The sequence below is a fragment of the Phalacrocorax carbo genome, chromosome 1, assembly GCF_963921805.1.
Source record: "Phalacrocorax carbo chromosome 1, bPhaCar2.1, whole genome shotgun sequence".
NCBI lineage: Eukaryota > Metazoa > Chordata > Aves > Suliformes > Phalacrocoracidae > Phalacrocorax > Phalacrocorax carbo.
In genome coordinates, this window is record NC_087513.1 from 146716970 (window position 1) to 146729831 (window position 12862).

Here is a 12862-nt window from a genome sequence, read left to right on the forward strand (position 1 = left end):
CAGCAGAAAACATGAAGTATTTGCTCCATGGCAAGGCTGAGTCTAAGCTCAAGTTGGGTATCTTTCCTCTTCTGAAGAACAACATCACATTACATATTCATCCCTCCTGCTTTAAGTGTCGTCTTTTGCCTGTCAGATCTGCTCTGACAGGACATGAGGGGACCTGCTGCCTGAACCTGCTCTCCCAACTGCAGTTTCAGCCAAAAAAAAAGGGAAGTGGAGCTACAGGGCAGTGAGCCTTTCCTGAATGTTTAGTTCATTTCTTACCTTATATCCCTTTTCTCCCTTGAAAAGAAAACCAGCAGATCAACAAGGGAAAAACAAGGGCTCGTGACAAGAAGGGGCTGGGAATGACAGGAAAGACCACAGCCACGATGAGCGGTGGGTCTCCCATGGGCTCCGTGAGCTGAACTGAGGGTGGGAGGATTTCGTACCACAGTGAACACAAACGGGTTGATGGACCGAAGGGACTGCATGGAGGTGTTTCCCTTTGGCTGTTGTTACGGTTAAAGAAAATTATGCTCTTGGGCACTTGCAGTACACCATCCTTAAGCCTGCATGGACACCGGTAGTATAACTTGAGAAATTTCAGCTCTGCCTCTGGAATACACCGGGTAGAGGAAAGGGGACCAGAGCTGTTGCTCTAACTTGGTCTATGATGAGGTTAACTGGCCTCACCCCCAGTCCCAGCTTCTGGTCTAGCTTCTGTGTTCAATGTCCAGGTCTTCCCAGGATCAGGCCTCCAATATGGTTGTTGCACACAAAGAGCAGATGTTTATGAAAATAAAATATAAGTGACATTTAAAAGTGAAGACATTTATTCCATGTGCATGGAGTCCCAAATTTAGCAGATAAGGCTGAACCCCACAAATGGCAGAACATACCTATAAAAGTTGACAGCAAATGATACTCATCTTGGTTTAGAAACAACTTGCTCCTACCATGGAACATAAACGTGATTAAAAACATGCCTGTCTTTTAGCTGCAAATATAGTATACACATTTGTTAAAGGAACTAAGGAAAGTGCTGGTATGGATTCATATTCCCCCCCGCCCAATACACAGTCCCAGGTTTTTTTTGGTCCAGATTACTCATTTTTCTTATTCTATGGCTCAATAACCAACAGCTTCCACAAGTGCTTGACCTTCCAAATATAAGTGCTGCTGGACAGAATAAAGTGGTGTTATTTCAGGTTCCTGTTTTGATGAAGCAGAAAGTAATGCAAAGAGGACAACAGATCACTAAGGTTTCCGTGCTCTAGGAATGGCATCACACTAAGGCTCAGGGAAAAGGGCACAATCTGTTATGCTGCCCTTCCAGGGCTCGACATCACCTAGCAAAGGATATGCAGGGTGAGAAAGAAAACACCCTATTAATACTAACCAACTTCTTGGAGTTATTTTGCTTCTATTGCTCTCAAAGTCTTGAGGCATGCAAGGGTCTGGATAATAAAAAGGAAAGATAAATCAGCCATCTTTCCCCCTCCTCCCTTTGGTGAAAGGAGTGATGTTTAAAGAATGCTGTTGTCTAGTGTATCGAAACAGCTCAAGCACCATTTATATGTGTACTCCATCATACACTTGCAACTTCTAGAAGAGCAGTCCTATAACTGATGTTTGTTCAAACATGCAGCAAATACAGGCATAAATAAGGCCAAAGTCAATCCAACACCAAAGAAAAAAAAAGGCTAATATTTACAGAAAAATGCCTTCAGAGTGGTTTTGCTTAGCTGGCAGTGACACGGAGCTGAGGGATCGGATATGGTCTCCATAATCTGGCTTGGCTTTGCACTCCCACAACTGGATTTTGCTGCTGCTGCAGCATCCTGGCCAGTCTCCCACTGCTCCCCGCACTGGTGCCAGCTGCGCCCAGCAGCTCAGCATGGAACATCACCTCCACCGTGCAGCATGCTGAAGGCATCTTCTTTCACTGGGTTTAATGAATAAAGCATTTTGTCTCCTTAAGTGTAACCATATTTTTCAGAATGTATTCCGTGGGACCAGTCAGGTCACACTTAGGGCTAAAAAACTACTCAGTCCAAGAAGCTATCAAAAGAAGAGCCAACTCCATGACCCCTCTCCCGTGTTTGTCACATCGCACCCTGGGGGAGTTAAGGGTTCACCTCCCCTGGCCCATCTCTGCTGAGGGCTCCTTACCTCCCTCCCATTTTGGAGACCTTCTGCTCCCCTTAAAATCCATCCCTCCTGTTCACACACAGCGCCACAGGCTGCCCTGGACCCCCAGCAAACCCCACCGGGCTCCGTCCTCTGCAGCCTCCTCTACTTCTGCCGCACCGCGGCTAAGATCTTTGCCATGCAACTTATGAAGTGCAACATCTAACCACTGCTTCTGGAATGCCATTTGCTTCTTAAAACTTCATGGGGCCCACTTTCATCCCTTGGGCTCCTGCCAGTGAAATCAAACAATCACCCCGCTTCTGACAACAGTACATCAGTGGCTTCTTTCTGTTCAGACAGTATTTACACCATGGCTGTAGCTTGTAGCCCTCACAAAGCAATAAAGCTTTCCCATAAACTCACGCTCTTATAAATTCCATCTGTTTTATTCCAAATATCACATAAATTAAATACATTTCCCATGAATATTGCAAATATACATGAAATGAACACTGCAGTTTTTAAAAAAAGTTTTGGCTTTGCTTATGCAACAAGAAGTGCCAAATGTGGTTAGAACATGAACTTCTCCTGTATTTACTAGATACAAAAGGTGCAGATTAATAATTTATATTTATACATATGTACACACTCCATTTCATAACTAGCTTTAAAACAGTAAAAAATGGTTTCAAGTTTAATCTACATTAAACATACTCGTTTAAATCTGGTCAGAAGCCCCAGATAAGAGTTGATACAATCATTTCACAACTGCAAAATTAAGGCGCTACCAAAATACCAGTTCCACTAGTGTAAAATGTAATAGGAATAGAGAGTGTACAGCTTTCTATTTAATCAATTTAAAAGTGGACTGGAGAACAAGGAAAAAGGAGCAGTAAGAAACATGACAAGATCTACAGGTTAGAAGTACAAAGAGATCTCGATGACTATCAAATGAACATATTAAAATACAGTAGATAAAAGGCCTCAGTGGCAAACAATTAGTATGCTTCTGAAAGACAAAAAAAGGTTAAAATATATATATCATTTTGTAGCTTGAAGCTTTACAGGTGAACAACAGGTGTAGAGGTAGAGGGATTTTTTTTTTTTTTTTGGCCTCTTTACGATGTATAAAGAAGGGCCACATTCACCACAGTGAAAAGACTCATCATATATCCCAGCATCCTTGCTTGGAGAGCAAGCAAGAAATGTGTAATGAGCTAGAAAGGCAACGAATCCTGTCTATCTCTTCCAGGAGCTCAGCTCCAATGCTTCCACATGTACCTTGGCGACAAGTTACACCTAAGCGTAGATTGACCATAATGTGGACATTTCCTCTAGAGAGGAATGAGATAGCTAGCTTCTCCCATGAGGTACTACTGGATGCTGTAGAGATCATATGGCAGAGATAATTTGGTAACAATGAAGTTGGTACTCTCCCTTACAAAGTAAGTACCACAGGGCAGTGGTGATTTTTTTATTTTGTTTCATTTTATTTATTTATTAAAGCTTTGCCATTTGATCAGCATTCAATGTTTTGGAAGAAATGTCAGCTTTGGGCTGCTAATATGGTTATTCGCATCCATACACAGACAATTCCTACGTTGTCATCATTTATCCAAAACATCAGTCACTGAAATATTCACAAACCACTTTAAACCTTGACTAAAAAAAAATCCCTCTACAGTTCTGCTTTCTCTTCGATAACTATCATTCCATTAATTATGCAGGCCTTCATGAACACAGTAATGTCACTTTCCATGTAAAATGTGTCTTTACACATTACAGAACAGCAGTAAACAACCTCTCTTGTTACATAGGGTTTCCTCTCAGAAGTACCTCAAAAGTAGATATCTTGAAAAATCACTTTCGCGAAGAAGAATATTCACATTAGTTACTGAGGCAAAGCCAAGAAGACACTAACTAGCACCTTGATTTTTTTTTTTTCTTAAACGCACTCCTATATGTAAAATTAAGCACATATAAGATCAGGGACCAGCAATACACAAATACCATTGGCGTCCCCTGCAGCTAAACTAGTAATACTCAAAACTAGGCCAGACACACGAAGGAGCGAGATGAGTGACTCTAGAAGAAATACACAGCACAGAAGGGGATAGGAAGAACAGGAAGCTGAACAGAAAGGATTGCGAGATCAAATACAGTCCCTCTTCTGGTCTGAGAATTAGTTTGTGAAACCACATTTCGGTAGCTGAGCTGACAGTGGGCTCAAGACCTACTGACTTCTGACATTTCCTCCCCCATATATAGCACAATTCCTTTATTCTTCAGTGACTTCATCATCTTCAAATCCTGGAGGAAATGCATTCAACTTGAATTTTGAGTGTTTTGGTGATGGTAGCAGAACTTGCAGAAGGCTACTGTAGAGGTTATGACATCATTGGTTGTAAGTTATGCACTTCACAATTCAGAGAATATACTTACAAACTATTTAAATAGAAAAGGCGTGTTCAAGGTAGAGGCAGTTACAGTACATTCAGGGTATGTTATAGAAACCATTTGTGGTAGCCATTTGCTGAAAGGAAAAAAACTCTGTATTTTTGTTTCCCAGACCACACAGGTTATGACTACAATACCCAAAGTGAGCAGGTAATATATCTTAATCACTGCACGTAATGCAGTCTTCTTCTGGAACTCATGTGCAAATTGGAAAAAAAGTTTAAATACATCTTCACTGACAAATAAGGACAAAAGAACTAAAAAAGAAACCAGGCACTTTGACCGTTTAGGTAAACAGCCATTCTTCTTACCAGACTTTTGCACATGAACGTCTTTACATTGGTCTTGCTATGCTTGCAGCACATGGAGATTCAAGTCAACTTTTTTTTCCCTGTTGGTAGTATCAGTTCTACTTACAGGAAACCATGCCAATTGATTGGTAACACTGTTAGTTTTTTCCATTGGCAGTTGAGCAAACGTTGATCATTTGACTGACAAGCGATCAATTTAATAGCTACCAAAGTTAGATAGTAACAAAACAATACATAAAAAATAGTCAAAAAGACAAATGAAGGTTAACACCTGACTTAAGCTTGCATTGAGACTTGCCTTTATAGGTTCAGTTTGTGCCTCCTTTCATGGTGTTATTGTGGACTGATTTCCATCACATGCAGCAACTGGTACTAAACTACAATACTTTTGGTTTGAAACGTGTTCAGTAGAGATCACTCCAACATAACAGGAGGTTGGCATGGCACTGCAGGCAGGATGGAGATGGAAACCTCCCTGCGTTTCATCCTCGCCGGTCCCGCATGCAGAACAGGCATTCAGAGCAAACTGCAGCATGCCTCCCTTGTGCTTGGGGTGAAATCATTATTTCACAGCAGAGTTTATCATACTTTAGGGAGCTAGTTTGTTTTGAATTTAGCGATAAGACCAGCTGGGATTACTTCGATTTTTCTTTTCAAATAAACCAAAGTACACCTTTCCAAACATTTTGTACAAACTCAATCTGCTACAACACATAAATCACAACATGAGGGATTACCTAAGGCTACTAAATAGTGTACTTATTCAGTAGCTATTATTCTTTCAGATAAACATCCTCAGATGTTTTGACCACAAACAGCTTAATTTTTTTTTCCTCACAGAGTGCTATTTGCTGAAAAGAGAGAGATGTGGGTGTATGACAGACTGCCTACCAATCCACTAACAGAGCATACTGTTGGTTATAGTCTTCATGCATACTTCTGCTGGGCAGCGTAACTCCTCTTCACTACCTTCAAGAAAGTCTAGGAAACACCTCTTCAATCCACTGTCCAGTTTCCTTTTCCTACCAAGTGGAAATCCAAATCACATGCAGGCCAATGGTGCTACTCTAGTACTTAACTCTCTTGCAGGCTAGAAACATCAACTCTATCATAGTACTTTGAAGCAATTATCCACATCTATCAGCTATGCTCTAACTGTAGCACAGCTTTGTAGAGGCTCAGATTTCACCAGGACAACAGGAGAGAGTGCAAGGTTTGATGAATACCCAGGATAACAAACCGATGCAATCAATGGATGCTGGACACAGTCAGAAAGGGCTGTTCCTTTTAGAAGGAATCTTTAAAAAAAAAAAACCACCCCAAAAACAACCCCTCCCCCTTTGCCCTCCCACAAAACAACCTGTCGTGAGATGTTTTCGGTGCCCACTCACAACTGAAGTCCATGTTATCTGGGTCTTTTGCGAGTCACAAATATCAATACACGTCTGATGGCGATAAGACGATCTTTAAGGGAGGTCATAGCCAATATAGCCAGCTGAGCTCTGTTTTCCAGAGGCAGCACTGCCAAGAGCCACCAGTACCAGGCAGGACCACTGGGGTTGCTCTGCAAAAGAATGGAAAGACATGCAATCGCATATTCACTGGCACTGCCCCATAAAGAACACCACCTTCCTTCCCACCTTCTACTTCTATTTGCTAACAAAGTCACCATAAAACAAACAGTCCAAGCAGCAACTAAACACATCGTTTCAGGTGCTCTCCTTGTCTGTATGCGCCATTGAGACTGATCTCTTCAGGTATCAGATTACACTGATATACTGTTTTCCATGCTTCACGCTAATAGACCAATATTGGGTAAGTAAGAGCTTAGAATGCACAAAACCACAGCAAAAACCTGTCAGAAAATAGTCTTGTGTAAAAAGTACGTATAGAATAACGATGCATAAGTAGGATGGTTTTATTACCTGCGGCTCTGGCTCTTTTCCTGGCATGGACCCAAAGTGATTGAGAATTTGTACTTTCATATTGTCTTTAAGAGAAGTAAACCAGGCAACGGCTTGATCATAAACCGAGTCATGAAGGCGGACAAGTTCTTCATATTCGGGTCCTTCAACCTTATTGTTAGAAGAAAGGAGATGGAACAAAACAGGTTTGATACCGTGGAGTCCTTATGCTTCCCCAGAAGCAAGCGAAGCAAAATAATGCAGTGACTACAGCTGTTCAAATGTCCTTATCTAAGCAAACTGTACCCAAGTCTGAGTTTTCAAACCTGTGATGCTGGAGTCTTTTTACCCTCCCCTAGGTGTTCTGAACTGGCATTTCTTGGAGCAGTTACTGCCTTAATATCCATTCCTATGGCACAAGAGAGGAATCCGCTCTCTAATCCCGGGATATCATATTAATCATCTCAAATGCACAAGCTCGACTCCCTGTCACAGAAGGACCTCTGAACGTTATTACATTGTCTGGCAAAACAAAAGAAATACTACTGCCACTGAGCACAGAGACAGGGGGGCTAAGGCATTTAGAGATCAGCAGTGTTTTATAGAAGTGTTAAGGCTGTGGTAGGACAGCCAAGGAGGAGGAAGAGGAGGGCAGACACCTGAGCAGGCAGGAAGTGGGAAAAGTGGATGCTTTCCCAATACCAGGAATGGTCATAAAAAAGACCCTCGCTGAGGCGAAGAGTGCTTTAGTTGCACAGGCCTGACTATTAGCCATTAGGCAAAAGAAAAAAGCATACGCAAAGCCCACTACAAATTGGCGATTTGGCTTTTTTTGTTTGTTTGCTTGTTTGGGGTTGTTGAGGTTTTTTTTCTCCTGTGATCTGTACACACTAATAGTGTGATTCACCAGTGCTACTCAGATACGCATCATCTGAGCTACCTGCTCTGGATGTCCTTCACAGTTGAGGAGAAACAGCTCTAGAGGGCAATTAATTTCATCTTAAGGTAGGTATCCAAGACAGAGCAGGTAAAATAGCTCTGGACTGAGATTTCTCACCATGAAATATAACATGAACATAGGGTGCTGAATACAGACGTCAGCCTCTCAAGTGAGACAAGGTAAATCTCACCCTAATTATGAAGAGGTGGGTCTCTGGCACCATCTACAAACAATCCCTGGACACCTGTGTCCCACTGCCCTCACTGGGGATTTAAACACAGCAGAGCCCTCACTCTGAGCAGGCTACCTACTCTGACCTTTTGCAGAGGGAGGCACCTCCATGCGATCCGCCTTTCCTGCCTTGGCAAACAACTGCATCATCCTGCACAGGTTAGAGAAGCCCTGCTAAGACTTTACAGACTTGCACTTGAACTATGAGAGCACACCGAAGAGCTATATGACCAGACTGGACTTCCTCAGTTGGCATGAGATTACTACTAAACTCAGTGTAATGAGGGATCAGGGTTTTATAGACATGCTCTAAAGATGATCCAGGAAGTCATCATTAAGCATGACCAAAAATCCACCCTTTGGCCAACACCCATCACAAGCACCTCACTTGATGCAGGTTTTTTAAGAGGATGTGTTTTTAAAAACTGCTCCCCTCTGTCCATTTCTCTGCTCTCAGCCAGCTCTAATGGATGCTTGTACAGGCACGGTTAACTACATGTCAGTAAGATCTCATTTTAAGAGTGGACTCCCGCATTTGTTTGAGGACCTGTTTGGCAAACCAGAGCTGGGAGGTCATTTGAAGTCTGCCAACTGTCTGTTCAGTGTAAGAAGAGAATGGTCAGTTCTCTAACAACAGGGGCAGGTGTTCTTGGAAGGGTTTCAAGTCCGTAACAGTTTTAAAACATTACCCTGACCTCACCTACACATCATCACAGACCTCAGCACCTCAGTCTCAGAAGCTACTTTGAGATCCATGAAGGGAGTGCAACACTTCAAGCAGAGATAATTGTAAGGGCAGAAAGGAAGAAAGGGAAGGAAGAGACAAAGTTTGTTCCATGGTTTTCAAAATAGAACTTTAGTATTTATAATGATATTGGTTTAAAAATAAGGCACAGCTAGCTTGAAATGCAACAAGGAAAGGCTATTTAAGTGAATCCAGCAATACATGGGTATGAATAACTTTGCACCATAGATCACCTTTTTATCTTCAAGATACTCGATGTTTGCTGTGTTATATCCATCTCGCTGGCCATGGCTTAAGACCCTAAAACGACGGACACCAACTGTATCAACAACTGAGCGTCCATCAGGAAAAAACTTTACGTCCCTGATCTCTAATATACAGCCATGATCTGCAAATCTGAAATGACAGAAGGGCATAAAAGTGGAAGTCATCAACAAGTGTTTATACACATCAGGACAAATACTGGGCCTAATTCACCACTTTTTATTTGAAAGAGGATCCTGCTTTGGTGACAATACATTTCTGCTTATTCATGTAAGCCACACAACCCCCCCCTTCCCTCAGAGGTCCAGGGCAGCAGCATTTTCAGACTGAAATTATCTGGGTTTGGGAAGGGACAGGAAACTAAATGGAGCATGTTTCATGCTGGGAGTTGCCAGCTACTGGTGGCAAATTCACCTGGTTTGCGAAGAAAACAAGATGGAGAAAGATACCATATGGAAGTCCAGAAACTGAGGAACAAATGCAGGGCTGGGAGGGCTATACCCCTGCTCCAAGGTATAAGCAGAGGATTACAGGCTTTAGAAGGAAAAGGCTTCTATATAGCAAGATTTTTCTTGCACTTGTATCCTTTAAGTTAAAAAAAAAAAGAAAAAAGGCAGAAACCCCCCAAAAACACTTTTAAAAAGCACATTTGTATCTGTTATATTTAAAGTAGGTACAGGGTTTAATCACGTCCTGGAAACAAGCATGCAATAAATTTTTATTTAACATTATCAGGCTTACCTACTCTACATTTGTGCAGTGGTGAGTTCTCTAGGGAGGTTGATTGTACAATGACTTCACCACTATGTTTCACCTGCCAGCATCTGCAGCTCTGTACCTCAGCTTACTGCTAACCAGGAGAATGCACTGTATCTAGTCTCATCTCAAGATATCAAATCCCTGCAAGGTCTGATAAATGTTTCATCAGGGAAACACTTGTTTTACCAGGGCTTGGCCATTTCTTACATCAGAGTGGTGAAGAAACAGTGACACTGTGGGGAAATGAGTCCTGTTTCTACACTACCAGAAGTCATGGTTTTGGGACTGGAAAAAAGCTGACTGCTGTGAACAACCAACCATCACACAAAAACTGAGGAAGAGCAAGAAGAGAACAGCTGCACACAGCTAAACCCTGGTGCTCTACAATGGGATTATGAGTGAGTTTATTGTAGCAATATTAGACTAAACAGCTACATAATTTTTTAAATTAAGGATTTTGGTGACATTCATACCAAGTTTAGGAACTAATGTATAAGTGATGGTTCTGGGGTTTTTTTGTCATTCTTTGAGAAGTTATTTTTGAATAGAAAGTGACCTTAATCAAAGAGAGACAAGAAAGCAGCTAGAGATGGGTATAAAATGTACTGACACATTAGGAGTTTATAAACGATTCTTCTCCCAGTTTTAATTTCAAGTGGAGAAATAAAACAGAGTAAGGTGGTTAACGGAACATGTCTTGTTACCGTGTTTTTCAAGGGAGGTATGAATCTCAGCCTTCCATATCCATGTCTCAGTAGGGGAGGCAAACAAGTTTGCCCACTTTTTCTGTTCCCAGTTCATTTTGCAATTTTGAATAAACAAAAGAACTTATTTACTTGTGTAAGAAGCTACAACAGCCTGCCAGGTATCTTCCTGCACATCAGTGTTTGATTTAAGTAGAAGTTGCCATGCTTAAAAAGTTTAATTATTTCAGTAACTCAAAACAGACAGGATATAAAATCTAGCCATACTGGCTGCACTTTAAAATACCCTTTATGACACTACATAATAAATCAGTTCTTGTGTTTTTAGGATTGTAACCCCTTGGCCCTCTGTATTAGACCTGACTACAAATAAGTTTGAATGTTCTAAGCACCTTCACAAATATAAGGAGAGTTATCACTCATGTCTCGGTCATTTTGTCCTCACTCTTACAAGTATTTGCTTCCAGAAGATTGGTAACAGGCCTGGAAGGGACTGTGAGGCATCACCTGCTGTTGGATCCTGAAATCCACTGAGTGCAGCACTGACAGCATGCCAAATGGCATGAAACACAGCCAGAGCTGACTGGAAGCTCTAGCATCTCCTGTGTTCTTACTGCCACCTTACCATCCAGTCTGGGAGAAAGAAAAACAACGCCTGAACTGGACAAGGAAAGGCTGCCAAGTCCTGGTATGAGTGCCCTCCTCTCAGCTCCAGTGATGATCACCTACAAAAATGCTGCTCCTGAGGATGCCTGTCTAATGTATTCTTAAAAATTCCCCACACTGGTCATCCATTCTACAGCCTGCATCATTCCAACCCATCTTCTGAAGTCAGCAATTATCTATTACATCTCATAAGGCAGACCTTTCTTAAGACCACTGTATTTTTTTTTCCATGAGCATCTTATCCCATTCACCCAAAAAACTATTATCTATAAAGGACTTAAAAACATTAAGGTTTTCATCTAATGATTAGTATTATGTCTCCACATAGGGAGCTGGAAACACACCAATGTCAGAATTCACAAAAATTAATTAAAGGTCAGATCATATAGAAAGACAGTGTAACCCGCCTACTGCAGATAGTTTAGACATTGCAACACAGCACTAAAGACAGACATCGAAATTCAACATTCAGCAGCAGAACAGGATTCTCAGCCAAGGGTATACTTTGTCTCATTCAAATGATACCACCTTTGCAGGAAAACTATGCAAGGATTGCTTTTTTTTATATATTATTTCTGTTTTTTAAAACTGAGCAGGCAGAGGAGCAACCTCATCCAGTCAGCTTTCACTAGAACAAACAGGCTAGAAAGCTTTCCAACCACACAGACAATTAAGTGCTATTTTTGGAGCCTGTAGTAGCAGGATGAGTTGTATTTTTGCTATCCATCCAACAGGGGAACAATAAAAATTCCATCTTTGTGTCAAAAAGAATATTTAATATATGAAATTAAAATGCCAGCAACTTCTGTACTGGTTCATACAGGACTGGAAGGAACTACAATGGTTCGGGGAGACAAGTATACTGCGCTGTAGTACTCCATTAGCATCACAGCAGCCTCTGCAACAACAAGGACATTCTAAGCTCATCTCCTTACCCTTTCAATTCATCAGCTAAGCACATGCCAAACTGCTTGGTACCAGTTTCCATGCATCTTCTTATCATTAGACGATAACGAGGCTCAAAGACATGGAGCGGGCAAGGGATGGTAGGGAAGGCCATGGTACATACGAAGATGGGAACATCTTTATTCAAACTGTAAGATAATTGTTAAAAAAAAAAAATCAGCTTTTTTCCTGAGTATTACTATGTTCAGCATAAACCCTTAATACGACACAAAGTCCAGTGGCTTCTTTAGACTCATTCTTTGTAAATATGTATCTGGTTGAAATTTGTCATTTTTAAAAGACAAACATATTTCAGGACTCCTTCTGTTAGTACATTCAAGAAACAATCCGTCTAATCTACTTTCATAGAGGAAAAGTCAGGAAATAATAGCCGATTTCCCAAATGTGTGTATATCAATACTTAAGTACAAGTAGTAAGATTCTGGTGGTAACTTTCCATAGCAATATAGTACCTAAGAACTAACCACGTTCAAAGCAAGGTGGTAGAGAATTCCCAAGCTTAGCAAAACCCTTTAATTTTTAAGAAGCCCATTAATCCTTCTATTATTTTTTCAGGCTTAATTGCATGATTTTTCTTTTCACCTGAGTTTAAACATAAGATCCACAAGTCACTGACAACACTGAACCCCTGAACTTCTCCTGAACTGAAGTATAACTCAATTATAATTGGACTTTTACTCCCAGAAAACCCCCATTATAACTTTTAAAGCTGTTATATTATTTCAGAGGCAAAAGCAATTATTTTAAGAATATCGTTGTGCCTCTCTACCATCCAGGCATACTGTTTCTTGTATATC

General features: G+C 41.1%; 1 protein-coding gene across 1 annotated transcript in view; it reads right to left on the minus strand.

The window, feature by feature from the left end:
* Positions 1 to 2542: 2542 nt before the first annotated feature.
* LONRF2 (LON peptidase N-terminal domain and ring finger 2) overlaps positions 2543 to 12862 on the minus strand; it is a 36243-nt gene continuing 25923 nt past the window's right edge. Inside the window, exons 9-12 of the mRNA XM_064438932.1 lie at positions 12035 to 12193; positions 8940 to 9102; positions 6812 to 6961; positions 2543 to 6450 (exon numbers count right to left, since the gene is read on the minus strand). Of these exons, the coding sequence (XP_064295002.1) occupies positions 6292 to 6450; positions 6812 to 6961; positions 8940 to 9102; positions 12035 to 12193 (631 nt within the window). The 3' untranslated portion in view covers positions 2543 to 6291. The remainder of the gene's footprint in view (positions 6451 to 6811; positions 6962 to 8939; positions 9103 to 12034; positions 12194 to 12862) is intronic.